The sequence below is a fragment of the Carcharhinus amblyrhynchos genome, chromosome 12, assembly GCF_965287045.1.
Source record: "Carcharhinus amblyrhynchos chromosome 12, sCarAmb.v2.hapA, whole genome shotgun sequence".
NCBI classification, from domain to species: Eukaryota; Metazoa; Chordata; class Chondrichthyes; order Carcharhiniformes; family Carcharhinidae; genus Carcharhinus; species Carcharhinus amblyrhynchos.
This window is the reverse complement of record NC_137335.1, coordinates 31771014-31790681: the sequence shown is the minus strand read 5'-3', so window position 1 is coordinate 31790681 and position 19668 is coordinate 31771014. Positions and strand designations below refer to the sequence as shown.

Genomic DNA, 19668 nt, shown 5'->3' with positions numbered 1-19668 from the left:
GTCTTTGATCTAAAAACAAGAAGAAAAGTAAATTAGGGGAGTATTACTCACAGTCCCCATTTGAACATCATTTCACCGAGATCAATTATTCTACAAGAGGTTAAAACAAAACTATGGGGGTTACAAGATAGAATTTTGGGTTAGCGAGCTCTGAGGCAACAGTGACTGCTGTGAATCTTGAATTGAGTACTGAAGCCCCTTTAAATCTTCACATTTGTTCCATTTGGGATGCAGCCTAACAGAAATATCTATGAGGCCTGCTTCTTGCTCCAAAAGAACCTGTGAAAGGGTAGTTTTATTTGTAAAACCTTGCAGTTTAAACAGTTATCACCATGCTCAATTCTCTCTCTTCCCCCCCGCCCCCGCCACCCCGGCAACAACTTTCAAGCTTCAGAATTGGGTCACAGTGGGAAAAGATTTGGGCATTACCACTGAATCCTGTAGTGCAGGAAAAGGCCATTTAGCCCTTCAAGTCTGCACCGACTTTCTGGAAGAACATCCCTCCCTAGCCCTATCCCCCATAACCCTGCACATTTAACATGGCTAATCCAACCAACCTACACATTTTTGGACACTAAGGAGTAATTTAACATGGCCAATCCATCTAACCTGCACATCTTTTGACTGTGGGATAAACGTAGAGCACCTGGAGGAAACCCATTCAGACACGAGGAGAACATACAAATTCCACACAGTCACCCAAGGCCAGAATCAACCCGGGTCCCTGGCACTGTGAGTCAGAAGTGCTAACTACTGTGCCATAGTTTTGCCAATTGTGTTAAAAGCTGAAATTTTTAGACCCTGCCTGCTTTCAGAGCCCTTATTTCTTAGGGCAGCCTCAAATAGCAAGTACATTATGCGTGGCTTCACTAAAGTCGTATGGTAACATATATATTCAGAGTCCTCGTTGCTTTGTTGCTATATCTCATCTCTTTCTCCTTACAAATGAAAACTTGACTTTCAGTTTCTAATTTTGGTTTGCCAAGGCAAAACATGAGAAGCTCATACTTCCTCAGAAATTCTTATCAGAAGTTCGTATGTTAGAAACTCAAAATTATTTGTGATTTTGCAGCATCGGAGCCTAGTTAATTCCTCCCTAATGGTACCAATTGTAAACCAGGAGTGGACTTTCCTTTGGGCTTGAGGAAACCCGACTCTCACACCTAACTCATGTGATTTGCCCAGGGTAGCTATGTTTTCACATAGGGGACAGGTTTGTGGTGTATTTTGTGAACTGTGATGGAGTTCACGAGCGGTGTAGGCACAAAAGCGGATCATTTGAAAGGCCTGCCACTGTTCTCCAGCACAGCTGCCCATCTCCCAATATCATTTAACGGCTTCTTGAACCTCACCTCTCACCGTACCCATGCCTTCGAAGGTGGCATTTGCAACCCTTCCATATCCCCTCAGGTTACCAAACCCACCCCATGTTCCCTCAGCTCACCCATGTCACTCCTATGCCCCCTCATCCCAAATTCATCCACCACATGCACCTCAGGTCATCGATGCCATCTTTATGAGTGCCATGTATCTTCCACAGCTACGTACCCAGTACGAACCACGTACAGTCCTCAGAATCCATGCAATGACGATGGAAATTATTTTTAAAAGCATTCAAATAAATCAAATCTCTAATAATTTAAGATGAACCCATCAGCACTAATACTGAAAAGCAAATAAATCTACTCCAGTGCAAAAAAAGTAATCCTTTAAGGTTCAAACAAAAAATGAAACCACGTCAAAGGCATACTTTATTATTACAAACTCTTAAAAGTTTCAATTGTTCTTGGATCAATAGACCACCTACTGAGCTGAAGCCATTAGCAGCTTTTGAAACCCAGTCAAGCTGTCATAACAAAAGATTTCAGCTATATTGCCTGAACCTGATAGAACAGTTGGTGTACCACTTTCAAAGCAGAGTACTTGTCAATCAGTGAACGGGAGAAAGAGCTGAGATTTTTACAACTTTAAAAATAAGTTATAGCTGTCAGTAAATCTAAATCATAGCACAAAACATAATAGCAGAGCTGACAGAACAGTTTTTAATGCATTATGACACTTGTGACAATTGGAAAAGTTAAATAATGAATGACAACAATTACACAATGCTGGTTAATGTTGGGGTCAACTCACCTTTTCAGGACAGTTTGCTATAATGAGTCATTGCATTGAAAATACACTTCATTTGCTGTATAACATCTATTCGTGACATTTGAAGCTGCCAAAACATATTTCACTTACCTTTCAGAATATTCTGATTTCTGAGCAGTAATCTCAAACTTTGATGGGGTACATATTTTCTAGACATCCAAAACCGACATCAGTGCTGAAAATAATGTATGGGAGGAAATACAACTTTCCTCAGGGAGCACTAACTCAAAAGAGGCACATGTTCATTTTTCATCCTAGGCCTTCTTAACCCCCCCCCCGCAACATGTCCAGCCTATTTCTCATACTTCTGCTCTCACCCCATTGTATTTCTTCCTAAGCAACAATAGGGGACCCTCTGTCCTCATCTTCCACCCCTCCAGCCTCCAGAATCAACTAATCATCCTCTGCCATTTCTGCCAATTTCAACTTGATACCAATACCAAATACATCTTCCCTTTCATCCCATTTCTCCCCTTCAGCATTCCAAAGGAAGACTGGCGCAGCAGTTTGATCCACTCCTCAGTTACCCCCAACCCTATTTCTTCATACAAAAGGATGGGAAATGCAGTAATTGTCCTTTTGCCTTCTCTCCCTTATATCCAATACCACAAACATTCCATCTAGGTGAAACGCTTATTTATGTGTACTTCTTTCAATTTAGTACACTGTATTTGCTGCTCACAAGAGATAAAACACAGATTGGATGACCACTTTGTGGAACATCTCCATTTATTATGTGAGCATAACCCCAAGTTTTCAGTCACTTGTTATTTTAATTCTAGTGTCCATTATCAAGGATTTCATAGCACAGCATTTAGAAAGCAGTGGTATAATCAGACATAGTCAGCATGGATCTACAAAGGGGAAATCATGCTTGAAGAATCTATTGGAATTTTTTAAGGATGTAACTAGTAGAGTTGACCAGGGAGAACCCGTGGATGTGGTCTATTTAGACTTTCAGAAGGCTTTCAACAAGGACTCACACAGCAGACTACTATGTAAAGTTAAAATGTGGAATTGCGGATAGGTCTTAGGATGGATAGAAAACTGGTTAGCAAACAGGAAGCAAAGAGTTGGCATAAATGCATTTTTTTTTCAGTTGGCGGACAGCAACGAGCAGGGTCCTGCAGGGATCTGTGCAAGGACACCAGCTGTTCACATTACATATTAATGATTTGGAAGAGGGAACTAAATGTACTATCTCCAGATTTGCAGACTTGGGTGGAAGGGGAGCTGTAAGGAGGACGCAGAGATGCTTCAGTGTGATTTGGACTGGCTGAGTGTGTGGGCATAGGCATGGCTGATGCAGTATAATGTGAATAAATGTGAGGTTATCCACAGTAATAGGAAGGCAGGTTATTATTTGAATTAATGTAAATTGAGAGTGGTGGATAGTTGGTGAGACCTTGCTGTCCTCGTGCATCAGTCACTGAAAGTAAACACAGGTACAGCAGACAGTAAAGAAGGCAAATGTTATGTTGGCCTTCATAACAAGAGGATTTGAGGAATAGGGATATTTTACTGCAATTGTATAGGGCTTTTGTGAGGCCACACCTTTAGTTTTTGTGTAGTTTTGGTGTCCTTATCTGAGGAAGGATGTCTTTGGTATAGAGGGAGTACAGCGAAGGTTTACCAGGCTGATTCCTGTCATGTGAGGAGAGACTAAGTTGTTTAGGATTATATTCATTGGAATTTAGAAGAGTGAGAGGGGATCTCATAGAAACTTTTAACATTCTAGCAGGATTTTGGAGGGTGGATTCAGAAAGAATGTTCCCAATGGTGGGGGAGTCCAGAAGATCATGGGGTCATAGTTTGAGGATAACGACTAAACTTTTTAGAACTGAATTGAGGAGAAATTTCTTCACCCAGAGAGTGGTGAATCTGAGGAATTCACAACGACAGAAAGTAGTTGAGGCCAAAATGTGTGGTTTCAAGAAGGAATTAGATATAGTTCTTGGGGTTAAAGGGATCAAGGGATATGGGGGGGAAAGGCAGGATCAGAATATCGAATCTGATGATCAGCCACAATCAAAATGCGTGGCGGAGCAGGCTTGAAGAGCTGAATGGCCTACTCCTGCTTCTACTTTCTATGTTTCTAAGTATTCTCTCTCCACAGATGCTGCCAGACCTGCTGAGATTTTCCAGCATTTTATGTCTTTGTTTCAAATTCCAGCATCTATGGTATTCTGCTTTTATTATAACCACTGACAGACAGCATTGTGCTCCATTCTTCTAATGCTGTTATCTTAATTCAGTTTCTCTTCCTGATTTCGTTCCAACTCCTTTTAATTCTGATTATTAAACTTGAAGTGATTTCTTGGCATCCCATTAGATATTGCAATAGTCACATTTTAAATGTCAACATTCCTTTGCTGCACATGTAGGTCCTGTTCGAGGTTCTTGAGGAATTCTACTTACAATTGTTATTGTACATTTTACAGCCACAAAATAAACTAAAGATGGCGAAAGACAAGTGTTCTTTGGAAGCTGTGATCCATTTGGGTCACTGAATGAGTAGACCTGTGACATTTGGATTATGAGTGTTTTACGTATGTCGCAGAATACTTTGCATGGGTGGTCATGTAAATACCATACCTAGGGACGTAATTAGATGTTGGTTCTTAAATAATCAAAAAGATATAGTTTACAGTGGCTCTGATCATTCTGTTGAGTAAATATGTCTGAAAACAGCTACTAGAATTATGAGTGATGTGTAGCAGACTTAACGGCAATCAGTTTATTTGAACTAATGCTGTCCCAGTGATGTGCTTGCTGTTGCTTAACACTTGACTTTTTTTCTTTCTTTCTCTTTCTCCTTGTGCTTCTTTGATGTTCCACACTGTTGCTTTTTTAAAAATCCAGCACCCATCTCCAGTCTTGGAGTCCTCCCTATATAAACTGATCACAGAGCATGCTCTTGCTGTCAAGTATCCACCTGTGTCACTTGTTTTTCATTCTCTGTAAATCTGTGTCATGTTTAGATAAACAACTGTGTGCACTGTCTCTTTTTAGGCAAACTGGATTCACTGGAATGAACCAAAGTGGCATGCTGGGCTCTAGCTCTCCCTACAGCCAGTCTGTGAATAACAGCTCTGTAATGATGAACCCTCAGACTTCTTACAATGTGGCATCCAGCATAGTGAACAGCTCCTCAGGTAATGTACATTTGAAGTGGGTAGAATTATGTTTTTGAAAAGCACAAGAGTGTTCTTTCCAAAAAAAGAGACACTTCATTTTACTGAAGTATAATAAAATAAATGTTTGACGATCTTTCTGTATTCTGACAATTAATTGGTGCTTTTAGTGAGCAAATAAGTTCCTTTAGAAAGTTACAGGAATAGGCACAAAGACTCCTCTGGTTAGCAAATTTGCTAATTTATATATGCAAACTTATTTTTAGTGACTCAACAATTTGAGAAATTGCCTCCTTTTACAGCAGATTTTAACCCCTTTCATTTCTCTATGAAAGGAATTAATTATTTGCTTGGAGTGTAGTTCATGGATGTTTCCGTCTGGCACCTGTTCCAAGAGCCAGTTTTCACAGATGAGTCAGGAGATAAATGTTGACATGCTATTTTACGCCAGCTATGCCCAGAGCTCTCGTTACCTGATGTTCACATACATCAATGGTGCTCACTGGACCATGATCAGGAGCCCAAAGCCTGATCAACACTTTTTCTCCCTGTTTTTACCCAGGGCCATTTAATGCTGTCTGCCAGTGGAGATTGAATCTGGCACCTTACCAGACTGAATGATTCTGTTTAACCAGTTGAGCAAGAATTGGATCTATTTAATTCATTACTTTACACTCTATCAGTTATCTTCCCTAGCGTTTTTAAAAGACACTATACTGGATATCTCAAGAATACCAGCTTCCATTAATTTGCTCAAATGAGCCAGAAAAGAAAAAAAGGTTATCTTTCACATCGTCAGAGTACAGCTCAGTACAACCAATGAATTTACTTTTGGAGTGTACTCATTATTCTAATGTAGGAAACACAACAGCCAATTTGTGTGCAGCAAGTTCCCATAAACAACAGTGTAATTATTACTTTTTTTAATTATGTTGAATGAAAAGTAAATATTGGCCAGGACACCCGTGGTGGCCTCTATCTTAATGCTGAGAGCATTATTGGTAATACTGATGAGTTAAGCGCATAAATTGACATGTGAAATTGTGATATTATTGCCATCACAGAAACATAGTTTAGGGAGGGGCAGTACTGGCAACTCAACATTCTGGGGTATAAGATCTTCAGGTGCGACAGGGAGGCGGTGTCACACTATTAATTAAGGAGTCTGTTACTGCAGTGAGGAGGGACAATATCTTGGAAGAGTCACCAAATGAGGCTGTGAATAGAGTTTAGGAATAGCAAGGGAGCAGTCACATTGTTGGGAATATACTATAGGCCCACAAACAGTTAGCAGGCAGTAAACAATTCATCAAAGTTTGTGAAAAGAACAACAACTGAGTAATTATCTTAACGTAGAACATAGAACAGTACAGCACAGTACAGGCCCTTCAGCCCTCTATGTTGTGCCGAGCTATGCCTGAACCCAAGATCAAGCTATCCCACTCCCTATCATTCTGTGTGCTCCATGTGCCTATCCAATAACCGCTTGAAAGTTCCTAAAGTGTCCAACTCCACTATCCACACCCCAACCACTCTGAATAAAGAATCTACCTCAGGCATCCCTCCTATATCTCCTACCATGAACCTTATAGTTATGCCCCCTAGCAACAGCTACATCCACCTGAGGAAATAGTCTCTGAACGTCCAGTCTATCTATCCCCCTCATCATCTTATAAAATTCTATTAAGTTGCCTCTCATCATCCTCCGCTCTAAAGAGAAAAGACCCAGCTCCCGCAACCTTTCCTGATAAGATCTATCCTCCAAACCAGGCAGCATTTTGGTAAATCTCCTCTGCACTCTCTCCAATGCTTCCACGTCCTTCTTATAGCGAGGTGACCAGAACGGCACACAGTGTTCAAATATGGTCTCACCAAGGTCCTGTATAGTTGCAGCATAACCCCACAGCTCTTAAACTCAAACCCCCTGTTGATAAACGCTAACACACTATAAGCCGCCTTCATGGCTCTATCCACTTGAGTGGAGAACCCCAAGATCTCTCTGTTCCTCCACATTCCTCAGAATCCTGCCATTGACTCTAATCCACATTCAAGTTTGTCCTACCAAAATGAATCACCTCGCACTTGTCAGCGTTAAACTCCATCTGCCACTTTTTGGCCCAGCTCTGCATCCTATCAATGTCTCTTTACAGCCTACAAGAGCCCTCCACCTCATCCACTACTCCACCAATCTTGGTGTCATCAGCAAATTTACTAATCCACCCTTCAGCCCCCTCTTCCAAGTCATTGATAAAAATCACAAATAGCAGAGGACCCAGCACTGATCCCTGTGGTACACCGCAGGCAACTGGCCTCCAGTCTGAAAATTTTCCCTCCACTACGACCCTCTGTAGAGATTACTGATTAAAATGCGAATCCTTACACCTAACCTGCTGTTCAAGACCTGAAGTGGCTGACACTTCAAGTCTTGAACAACAGGTTAGGTGTAAGGATTCGCATTTTAATCAGTAATCTCTAAACTGTCTGTGCTTTATGTGCTCTGTCTGAGGCCAGAACTCTCCATTCACCTGACGAAGAGGCAGTCCCCTCGAAAGCTTGTGAGTATTATCAAATAAATCGGTTGGACTAAAACCTGGTGTTGTCAGACTTTTTACTGTGTTTACGCCAGTCCAACGCCGGCATTCCCACATCATGACTTCTGTGAGATAGCCAGTTACTTACTCAATCGGCCAAATTTCCTTCTATCCCACACCTCCTTACTTTCTTCATGAGCCTACCATGCGGAACCTTATCAAACACCTTACTAAAATCCATGTATACGACATCAAGAGTTGTCACACACAGTTGTCATGATGGGATATTTTAATGTTCTAAATATCATAAGAACATAAGAAATAGGAGCAGGAGTAGGCCAACTAGCCCTTCGAGCCTGCCCCGCCATTCAATAAGATCATGGCTGATCTGTCGTGGCTCAGTTCCAAATTCCCGCCCTCTCCCCATAACCCTTAATCCCCTCTCTTATCAAAAACCCATCAACCCGCGTCTTAAAAATATTTAGCGAGGTAGCCTCCACCACTTCAACGGGCAGAGAATTCCGGAGATTCACCACCCTTTGAGTGAAGAAGTTCCTCCTCAACTCCGTTCTAAACCGCCCCCCCTTTATCTTGAGGCTGTGCCCCCTAGTCCTACTGTCCTTTCTGAGCGGGAAGAGTCTCTCCACCTCTATCCTATCCATCCCATTCATCATCTTATACGTCTCAATGAGATCTCCCCTCATTCTTCTAAACTCTAACGAGTACAAGCCTAATTTATTCAGCCTCTCCTCATAGCTCAACCCCCTCAACTCCGGCATCAGCCTAGTAAACCTCCTCTGCACTCCCTCCAAGGCCAAAATATCCTTGCGTAAGTACGGTGCCCAAAACTGCACACAGTACTCCAGCTGCGGCCTCACCAGTGCCCTATACAGCCACAGCAAGACCTCCCTACTTTTATATTCAATCCCCCTCGCGATGAAGGCCAGCATCCCATTCGCCTTCCTGACCACCTGCTGCACCGATTGGAATATCGATTGGAATATTCCTAGGGTAAGGGGTTTGGATGGGGAGAAGTTTGTTAGGTGTGTACAGGAAGGTTTCCTGACACAGTATGTGATGAGCCTACAAGAGGAGAGGCTGTACTCAATCTGGTATTGGCTGATGAACCTGGGCAAGTGTCAGATCTCTCGGTGGGAGAGCATTTTGGGGATAGTGATCATAACTCTATCTCCTTTACGCTAGCATTGGAGAGGGATAGGACCAGGCAAGCTAGGAAAGTGTTTATCTGGAGTAAGGGGAGATATGAAGCCATCAGGCAGGAAATTAGAGATGTAAATTGGAAGGAGGTTTTCTCAGAGAAATGTACTGAAGTAAGGTGGCAGATTTTCAAGGAATGTTTGTCTGGAGCGCTGCATGACAACGTTCCGATGAGACAGGGCGGTTATGGTAGGTTACAGGAACTGTGGTAGACGAAAGTTGTAATGAATCTAGTCAAAAAGAAAAAAGCGTACAAAAGGTTCGGGGAGCTAGGTAATGTTAGGGATCTAGAGGAGTATACGGCTTGTAGGAAGGAACTTACAGAGGAAATTAGGAGAGCCACACGGGGTCATGAGAAGGCCTTGGCAGGTAAGATTAAGGAAAACCCTAAGGTGTTCTACAAATATGTGAAGAGTAAAAGGATGAGATGCGAAGGAATAGGACCTATAAAATGTGACGGTGGGAAAGTTTGTATAGAGCCAGTAGAAATAGCAGAGGTGCTGAATGAATACTTTACTTCGGTATTCACAGTGGAAAAAGATCTTGGTGATTGTAGTGCAGGCTTGCGGTGGCTTGAAAAGCTTGAGTGTGTGGACATTAAGAAAGAGGATGTGTTGGAGTTTTTGAATAGCATCAAGATAGATAAGTTGCCGGGAACGGATGGGATGTACCCCAGTTACTGTGGGAGGCGAGGGAAGAGATTGCAGAGCCTCTGGCAATGACCTTTGCATCATTGATGGAGACGGGAGAGGTTCCGGAGGATTGAAGGATAGCGGATGTGGTTCCTATATTCAAGAAAGGGAATACAGATGGCTCAGGAAATTATCGACCAGTGAGTCTAACCTCAGTGGTTGGTAAGTTGATGGAAAAGATTCTGAGAGACAGGATTTATGAACATTTAGAGAAGTATAGTATGATCAAAAGTAGTCAGCACGTCTTTGTTAAAGACAGATCGTGTCTTACGAGCCTGGTTGAGTTTCTTGAAAATGTGACTAAACACATTGACGAAGGAAGAGCGATAGATGTGGTTTATATGGACCTCAGCAAGGCGTTCGTTAAGGTCCCCCATGCAAGGCTTTTTGATAAAGTGAGGGGGCATGGGATCCAAGGGGACGTTGCTTTGTGGATCCAGAACTGGCTTGTCTGCAGAAGGCAGAGAGTGGTTATAGATGGGTCTTTTTCTGCATGGAGGTCGGTCACCAGTGGAATGCCTCAGGGATTTGTTCTGGGACCCTTGCTGTTTGTGATTTTTATAAGTGGCCTGGACGAGGAAGTGGAGGGATGGGTTGGTAAGTTTGCTGATGACACGAAGGTCGGAGGTGTTGTGGATAGTTTAGAGGGATGTCAGAAGTTGCAGCATGACATAGATAGGATGCAAGACTGGGCGGAGAACTGGCAGATGGACTTCAGCCCAGATAAATGTGTTGTGGTACATTTTGCCAGGTCAAATGGGATGAAGGAATATAATATTAAGGGTAAGACACTTAGCGGTGTGGAAGATCAGAAGAATCTTGGGGTCCAGATTCATAGGACTCTCAAACTGACTTCGCAGGTAGAGGATGTGGTTAAGAAGGCGTATGGTGTACTAGCCTTCATCAATCGAGGAATTGAGTTTAGGAGTCAGAAGATAATGCTGCAACTGTATAAGACCCTGGTCAGACCCCACTTGGAGTACTGTGCTCATTTCTGGTCGCCTCATTACAGGAAGGATGTGGAAGCCATTCAAAGGGTGCAGAGGAGATTTACAAGGATATTACCTGGATTGGGTGGCATGCCTTATGAGGATAGGTTGAGAGAGTTCGATCTTTTCTCCTTAGACAAAGGATGAGAGGGGACCTGATAGAGGTGTATAAGATGATGAGAGGTATTGATCAGGTGGACTCTCAGGCTTTTCCCCAGGGCTGAAATGGCTGCCACAAGAGGACGCAGGTTTAAGGGCTGGGGAGTAGGTACAGAGGAGATGTCAGGAAAGTTTTTCACTCAGAGGGTGGTGGGTGAGTGGAACCGTCAGGGGTGGTGGAGGCAAAATCGTGAGGGTCTTTTAAGAGACTTCTGGATAAGTACATGGGCCTTAATAGGATTGAGGGTTATAGGTAAGCCTAGTAGGTAGAGAAAAGATCGGCGCAACTTATGGGCCTGTTTGTGCTGTAGTTTTTCTATAACTCTATGATCAACTGCTCTACCTTCGTCTACACACTTAGTTACCCCCTCAAAGAATTCTATAAAGCTGCAATATGACTTGCCAATTTTTATACTCAGTACCCCAGCCAATGAAGGCAAGCATGCTGTATGCCTTCTTGACTACCTTCTCCACCTGCATTGCCACTTTCAATGACCTGTGTACCTGTACACCCAGATCCCTTTGTCTATCAATACTCCTAAGGGTTCTGTCGTTTACTGTATATTTCCTATCTGTATTAGACCTTCCAGAATGCATTACCTCACATTTGTCTGGATTAAACTCCATCTGTCATCTTTCCGCCCAAGTTTCCAACTGATCTACAGCCTGCTGTATCCTCATCGCTATCCGCAAATCCATGAACCTCTGTGTCGTCCGCAAATTTACTAATCAATCCAGTTACATTTTCCTCCAAATCATTTATATATATATATATATTACAAAGGTCCCAGGACTGATAATATGACAAAAATTGATGACAAGAAGGCTATGGCAGGTGAGAACCTAGAAACTATCATTATCGTTAAAGAGGTTGTGTTGGACAAGCTAATGGGCTAAAGGTAGACAAGTCTCCTGGCCTTGACGAAATGCATCCCAGGGTACTAAAAGAGATGATGGGGGAAATAGCAAGTGCACTAGTGGTAATTTACCAAAATTCGTAGGACTCTGAGATGGTTCCCACAGATTGGAAAACAGCAAACAGGAGCCCACTGTCTAAAAAAGGAGGTAGACAAAAGGTGGGTAACTATAGGCTGGTTAGCTTAACTTTAATGGGGAAAATGCTTGAATCTATCATCAAAGAAAAAATAGTGAGACATTGGGATATCAGTTGTCCCATTGGGAAGATGGAACTTGGGTTCATGAAGGGCAGGTCATGTTTGACTAATTTGGTGGAATTCTTTGAGAACATTACATGCATGGTGGACAATGGGGAACCTGTGGATGGATTTCCAGAAGGCATTTGACAAGGTGTCATACCAAACGTTGTTGCATAAGGTAAAGATTCATGGAGAGAGGATTGGTTAACTAACAGAAAGCAAACAGTGGAGGTAAATGGGTGTTTTTCTGGTTGGCGATCAGTAATTAGTGGTGTGCCTCAGGGAACAGTGTTGGGACTGCAGTTGTTTACAATTTATGTAGGTGGTTTGGAGTTCGGGACCAAGTGTAGTGTGTCAAAATTCATAGATGACACTAAGATGAGTGGCAGAGCAAAGTGCAAAGGATGCTGAAAGTCTGCAAAAGGATATAGATAGTCAAAGTGAGTGGGCAAGGGTCTGGCAGTTGGAGAACAATGTTGGTAAATGTGAGGTCATCCATTTTGGTAGGAATAATAGCAAAATGGATTGTTATTTAAATGGTTTAAAAAAATTGCAGCATGCTGCTGTGCAGAGGTCCTTGTGCATGAATCACAAAGTTGGTTTGCAGTGCAGTGGCTAATTAAGAAGGCAAATGGAATTTTGTCCTTCATTGCTAGAGAGATGGAGTTTAAAACAGGGAGGTTATGTTGCAGCCTCATATGGTGCTGATGAGGCCACATTTGAAATACTGTATACAGTTTTGGTCTCCTTACTTGAGAAAGAATAACTGGCACTGGAGGGAGAACAGAGGAGATTCATTAGGTTGATTCCAGAGTTGAGAGGGTGGGTTTATGAGGAAAGACTGAGTAGACTGGGACTATACTCACTGGAATTCAGAATAATGAGGGGAGATCTTACAGAAACACATAAAATTATGAAGGGAATAGATAAGATAGAAGCAGGAAAGTTATTTCCACTGGCAGGTGAAACTAGAACTAGGAGGCATGGCCTCAAAATAAAGGGGAGCAGGTTTAGGACTGAGTTGAGGAGGAGCTTTTCACCCAAAAGGTTGCAATCTGTGGAATTCACTGCCCAGTGAAGCAGTTGAGGCTACCTCATTGAATGTTTTTAAGGCAAGAATAGATAAATTTTTGAACAGTAAAGGAATTAAAGAGTTATAGTGAGTGGGCAAGTAAGTGGAGCTGAATCCATGAAAAGGTCAGCCATGATCTTATTGAATGGCAGAGCAAGCTTAAAAGACTACGGTAGTAATCCAGAGATCATAACCCTTGAGAACCTGTTCTTTAATTTAGCTCCTAGTTCTTATGTCTTTCATAAATGGCCAAACGGCTTCCTGTCATTGACTGGATAGATATCAGTGAGCAACTGATAGATAATTAGAATGACACTCAGAGAATGGAGGTAAGAGCTACTTTGAATAACTCACGCCATTTTCATCTTATCATCTCACTGAGGACTCCAGATGGCACATTTCTGAAATGCCATCTTGATCATCTCAATGTGTGTGCTAGCATCTCGGGGACAAGGCTGTAATAACCAGCATGCAAGTATGGCAGTGAAAGCTGTGGGGCTCAACACTTCCCATAGGTTTCTAATTTGGAACTTCACTTGCTGGACCTTTTAGTCATTCTTGTCTTTGATGTTAAATGTAACATTAACAATGCAAATAGATACATGTGCTTATGGTAGAGTTGCAATTACAGAGACATGGTATGCGTTCTGCATGGCTGCAGAAAGGGAACTGAATGTCAGAGTATTCGTTATTTAGGAAGAACAGACACAATGGGAAAAGGAGGTGGGGTACCGTTGTTAGTAAAGAAGGAAATCAATGCAATAGTGAGGTAGGGTATTGGCTCAGAAAATCATAATATGGAATCTGTATGCTGTATGGGTGAACTTAATAAAACCAAGTGGCAGAAAACATGAGGATTGTCTATAGGCCCTCAAACAGTAGTGGAGATGTAAGGGAAGGTATTATACAAGAAATCAGAAACACATACAATAGGATACAACTATAATCACAAGTAACTTCAATTTACATGTAGATTATTAGATAAGCAAGCGAGCACTGGAATAGTGAAGGAGGTGTTCCCGCGTGATGGTTTTTTAGACCAATATATTGAGGAACTGGCAGGAGAACAGGCTACTCTCGACAGGGTACTACACAATGAGAAAGGATTAATTAACAATCTTCCCCTTGAGTAAGACTAATCATAATATGATAGAATTCTTCATTAAGATGGAGAGTGAAGTAGTTGAACCCAAAGCTAAGGTCCTGAACTAAATAAAGGGTACTATGTGACGCGAATTGGCAAAGAAAGATTGGGGTTGACAGTGGATAAGCAACGGTTCATATTTAAAGAACGTGTCAATGAATTATAACAATTATTCATTCCTATCTGCCACAAAAAAAAGAGGAAAGATGGCTCAACTGACTCTCAAAAGAAATTAGGGATAATATTAAATCAAAGTCATATAAAATTGCCAGAAAAAGCAGAAAGGCTGAGGATTAGGAGTATTGTGGATTCAGCAAAAGAAGACAAAAAAATGATCAAGAGGGAGTAATAGGGTATGAGAGTAAAGTTTCAGCAAAGATAGAAACTAACTGTAAAAGCTTCTATAAATATGTGAAGAGAAGAAGATTAAAGACAAATGCAGTTCCTTTATAGTCAGAAGCTGGGAAATTATAATGAGGAACAAAAAAATGCAGAAAAAGTGAACACGTTCTATGGTTCAGTCTTCTCAAAAGAGGGCACAAATAACCTCGCAGAAATGTTAGGGCGCCAAGGAGTTGTTTAAAGGGCAGAATTGAAGGAAATCAGTATAAGTAAGAAAATGGTGCTGAGGAAATCAATGGGGCTAAAGGAAGTGGCCTGGAAATATTGAATGCATTGGAGGTCATCAGCCAAACTTCCATGGACTTCTACAGATTGGAGGGTGGCAATGTACCTCACTATTTAAAAAGGGAAGGAGAGAAAAAAGGGAGGATTGCAGACCAGTTAGTCTGTCATCAGTAGTCAGGAGATGCTAGAGTTTATTATGAAAAAGAGATAACAGAACACTTAAAAAGCATTAACGGGATTGGACAAAACCGGCATGAGTTTGTGAAGGCAAATCATGCTTTGAAAATCTACTGGAGCCATGGAATTATAAACATTCACAGCATGGAAATAGGCCCTTCGGTCCAACTTGTCCATGCCAACCTTTTTTTTAAAGCTTGTCCCAATTGCCCACATTTGGCCCATGTCCCTCTATACCCAACTCACCCATGTAATTTTCTAAACACTTTTTAAAAGACAAAATTGTAACCACCTCTACTACTATCTCTGGCAGCCTGTTCCAGAGACTCACCACCCTGTGTGAAAAAATTGCCTCTCTGGATCCTTTTGTATCTCTTCCCTCTCACCTTAAACCTATGTCCTCTAAATTTCGACTCCCATACCTTTGGGAAAAGATATTGACTATCAAGCTGATCTATGCCCCTCGTTATTTTATAGACCTCTTTAAGATTACCCTTCAGCCTTTTACGCTCCAGAGAAAAAAGTCCCAGTCTATCCAGCCTGTCCTTAGAACGCAAATTATCTAGTCCTGGTAGCATCCTAGTAAATTTTTTCTGCACTCTTTCTAGTTTAATAATATCCTTTCTATAATAGGGTGACCAGATCTGTACACAGTATCCCAAGTGTGGATTTATCAATGTCTTGTACAGTTTCAACAAACATCCCAACTCCTGTATTCAGTGTTCTGACTAGTGAAAACAAGCACGCTGAATGCCTTCTTCACCACTCTGTCCATCTGTGACTCTACTTTCAAGGAGCTATGAACCTGTACCCCTAGATCTCTTTGTTCTACAACTGTCCCCAATTAATTCAGTAAGTCCTGCCCTGGTTCAATCTACCAAAATGCCATCAATCTTGATATCATTTGCAAACTTAGTAACCATGCCTCCTATATTCTCATCCAAATCATTAATATAAATGACAAATAACAGTGAACTCAGCATTGATCCCTGAGGCACACCAGTGGTCACAGGTCTCCAGTTTGAAAAACAACCTTCTACAACCACCCTCTGTCTTCTGTCATCAAGGCAATTTTGTATCCATTTAGCTACCTCACCCTGGATCCTGTGAGATTTAACCTTATACAACAACCCACCACGTGGTACCTTGTCAAAGGCCTTGCTAAAGTCCATGTAGACAACATCAACTGCACTGCCCTGCCTTTTTGGTTACCTCTTCAAAAAATTCATTCAAATTTGTGAGACATGATTTTCCACCCACAAAACCATGCTGGTTGTCCCGAATCAGTCCTTGCGTCTCTAAATTCCTATAGATCCTGTCTCTCAAAATACCTTCCAACAACTTTCCCACCACAGATGTGAGGCTCACCTGCCTGTAGTTCCCAGGCTTTTCCTTGCAGCATTTTTTAAACAAAGGCGCGATATTTGCCATCTTCCAATCTTCAGGCACCTCACCTGTGACTAATGATTCAAATATCTCCTCTAGGGGACCTGCAATTTCCTCCCTAGCCTCCTGTGATGTCCTGAGATACAATTCATCAGGTCCCAGGGATTTATCTACCTTGATGCGCTTTAAGACTTGCAACACCACTACCTCTGTAATATGTACACTGCTATTTATTTCCCCAAGTTCCCTAACACACATGTTTTTCTCACCAGTAAATACTGATGAGTATTCTTTTAAGATCTCACCCATCTCTTGTGAATTTGCATGTAGATGCCATTGTTGATCCTTAAGAGGCCCTGCTCTCTCCCTAGTTACTCTTTTGGCCTTTATGTATTTATAGAAGCTCTTTGGATTCTCCTTTGCTTTATCTGCCAAAACAATCTCATGTCATTTTTTTGCCCTCCTGATTTTGCTCTCTCAACTCTACTCCTACACCCGCTATACTCTTCAAGGGATTCACTTAATCCCAACTGCCTATGCATGTCATGTGCCTCCTCCTCCTCCTTGAGCAGGGCCTAAATAGCCTGAGTCATCCAGGGTTCCCTACTTCTACTGGCCTTGCCCTTCACTCTAAGAGGAATGTGCTTATCCTGAACCCTGGTTAACACACTTATGAAAGTGTGCCACTTACCAGAATTCCCTTTGCCTTCTCACAGACTCTCCCAATTAACTTTTGAAAGTTCCTGCTTGACACCATCAAAAGTGACCTTGCTCCAATTTAGAATTTTAGCTTTTGGGCCAGACCTAGCATTCTCCATAGCTATCTTAAAACTGTGGTCACATTTTTGTGGTCAAGAATTATGGTCACTAGTCCTATAGTGATCCATCACTAACACTTCTGTCACCTGCCTTTCCTTATTTCCCAAGGGAAGACTCCACTTTCCAGGAGCTATGAAGCTGTATCCCTAGATCTCTTTGTTCTATAGCTCTTTTGACAATGTAACTAATAGAGTAGACAAGGGAGAATCAGTGGATTGGTGTATTTGAACTTCCAGAAGGCTTTGATTAGATTCCTCAAGAGGTTAGTGGGCAAAATTAAAGCATGTGGGATGCAGGGCAATGTATTGACATGAATAGAGAATTGGTTGACCAGCAGGAAACAGAGTGGGAATAAATGGAACTTTTTCTGAGTGGCAGGCATAATTAGTGGGTTACCACTGGGATCAGTGTTTGGATCTCAGCTGTTCATGATATATATAAATTACCTGGATGAAGGAACCAAATGTAACATTTCCGAGTTTGCTAATGACAAGCAATTGGGTGGAATTGAAAGTTTTAAAGAGGATCAAAGAGACTTCAAGGTGATTTAGACAAGTTGACTGAGTGGCAAATACATGGCAAATGCAGTACAATCTGACTCAATGTGAAGTTCAACTTAGGTGTGAAAAACAAAAAGTATTATTTAAATGTTGATATATTGAAGTTGGATGGAATGTCCATGTACGCCAGTCAATGAAAATGGAGTTGCAGGTGCAGTATGCAACTAGGATGGCAAACGGTATGTCGGTCTTCATCACAGGAGCATTTGAGCTCAGAAGTAGGGATGTCTTACTGCAGTTATACCAGACCTTGGTGCGACCACACCCAGAATATTGTGTGCAGTTTTAGTCTCCCTCCGTAAGAAAGCCATAGAGGGAGTGCAGTGGAGGTTCTCTAAGCTGAAACCAGGTTGGTGGAACTGTCCTATGAGAGATTAGTTCAGTAGGCCTGTATTCAGCAGAGTTTAGAAGGATGAAAGAAGATCTGTTTGGAATGTATAAGACTCCATAACAACGCTGGAAAGACTAGATGCAGGGAGGATGTTTTCCCTGGTTAGGGAATCTAGAACCAAAGGACACAGTCTCAGGATATGGAGTAGACCATTTAGGAATGAGATCAGGAAATTTTTCTTCATGTAAAGGGTAATGAACGTATGGAATTCTGTAGCACAAAAGGCTGTGGAGGCTGTCACTGAATGTGTTCAAGAAAGATGCATCATAGGGTATGGGGAAAAAGTGAGAATATGGCATAGATAGAGGATCAGCCATGATCATATGAACATAAGAACATAAGAACATAAGAAATAGGAGCAGGAGTAGGCCATCTGGCCCTTCGAGCCTGCCCCGCCATTCAATAAGATCATGGCTGATCTGTCGTGGCTCAGTTCCACTTTCCCGCCCTCTCCCCATAACCCTTAATCCCCTCTCTTATCAAAAACCCATCAACCCGCTTCTTAAAAATATTTAGCGAGGCAGCCTCCACCACTTCAACGGGCAGAGAATTCCAGAGATTCACCACCCTTTGAGTGAAGAAGTTCCTCCTCAACTCCGTTCTGAACCGCCCCCCCTTTATCTTGAGGCTGTGCCCCCTAGTCCTACTGTCTTTTTTGAGCGGGAAGAGTCTTTCCACCTCTATCCTATCCATCCCATTCATCATCTTATACGTCTCAATGAGATCTCCCCTCATTCTTCTAAACTCTAACGAGTACAAGCCTAGTTTATTCAGCCTCTCCTCATAGCTCAACCCCCTCAACTCCGGTATCAGCCTAGTAAACCTCCTCTGCACTCCCTCCAAGGCCAAAATATCCTTGCGCAGGTGCGGCGCCCAAAACTGCACACAGTACTCCAGCTGCGGCCTCACCAATGCCCTATACAGCTGCAGCAAGACCTCCCTACTTTTATATTCAATCCCCCTCGCTATGAATGGTGGAGCAGGCTAGAAAGGCTGAATAGCCTACTCTCTTTCTTAGTTTCTTTGTTTCGTTTCAGAGGGAAGGCAAAATGATGAATATATCCAGGGCTCAAGGTTGCATATGTCAGGGGCCTAATGCAGTAGAGCAGGTAAAGGAGGGAGAGGTGTCACCAAATGTTGCTCCAGCAGCAGGCACTGCTGGGGGACATGACCAAGGGGAGGCAGAGCATGAAGAGGAAGCTGAGGAGGAGAGATCTAAACAACAGAGGCAACTCGCAAGTTTATCGCCAAATTGTGTCCTACTACAAATGCGTGTTGGGCACCAATTTGCTTTTTCCAATATCTAGTACATTACACGTGCCACATTCTTTGGCAAGATCTGATGCTCTGGGGCTAGAAGCTTTCACCTGCTGGTGGCTTTGAAGGTCTTTCCAGGAATTAACGAGGGACCTGTGCATTATCATCTCAATCTGCAGTACGTTGATGCATTAAGAAGGTCGC

General features: G+C 42.2%; 1 protein-coding gene across 8 annotated transcripts in view; it reads left to right on the top strand.

The window, feature by feature from the left end:
• Positions 1-19668, top strand: part of arid1b (AT-rich interactive domain 1B) — a 557854-nt gene that overhangs the window by 454576 nt on the left and 83610 nt on the right. For all 8 annotated transcript variants that reach the window (XM_080200334.1, XM_080200331.1, XM_080200332.1 and 5 more), the window contains one exon: positions 5164-5306. In XM_080200334.1, coding sequence (XP_080056460.1) covers positions 5164-5306 — 143 coding nt within the window. The remainder of the gene's footprint in view (positions 1-5163; positions 5307-19668) is intronic.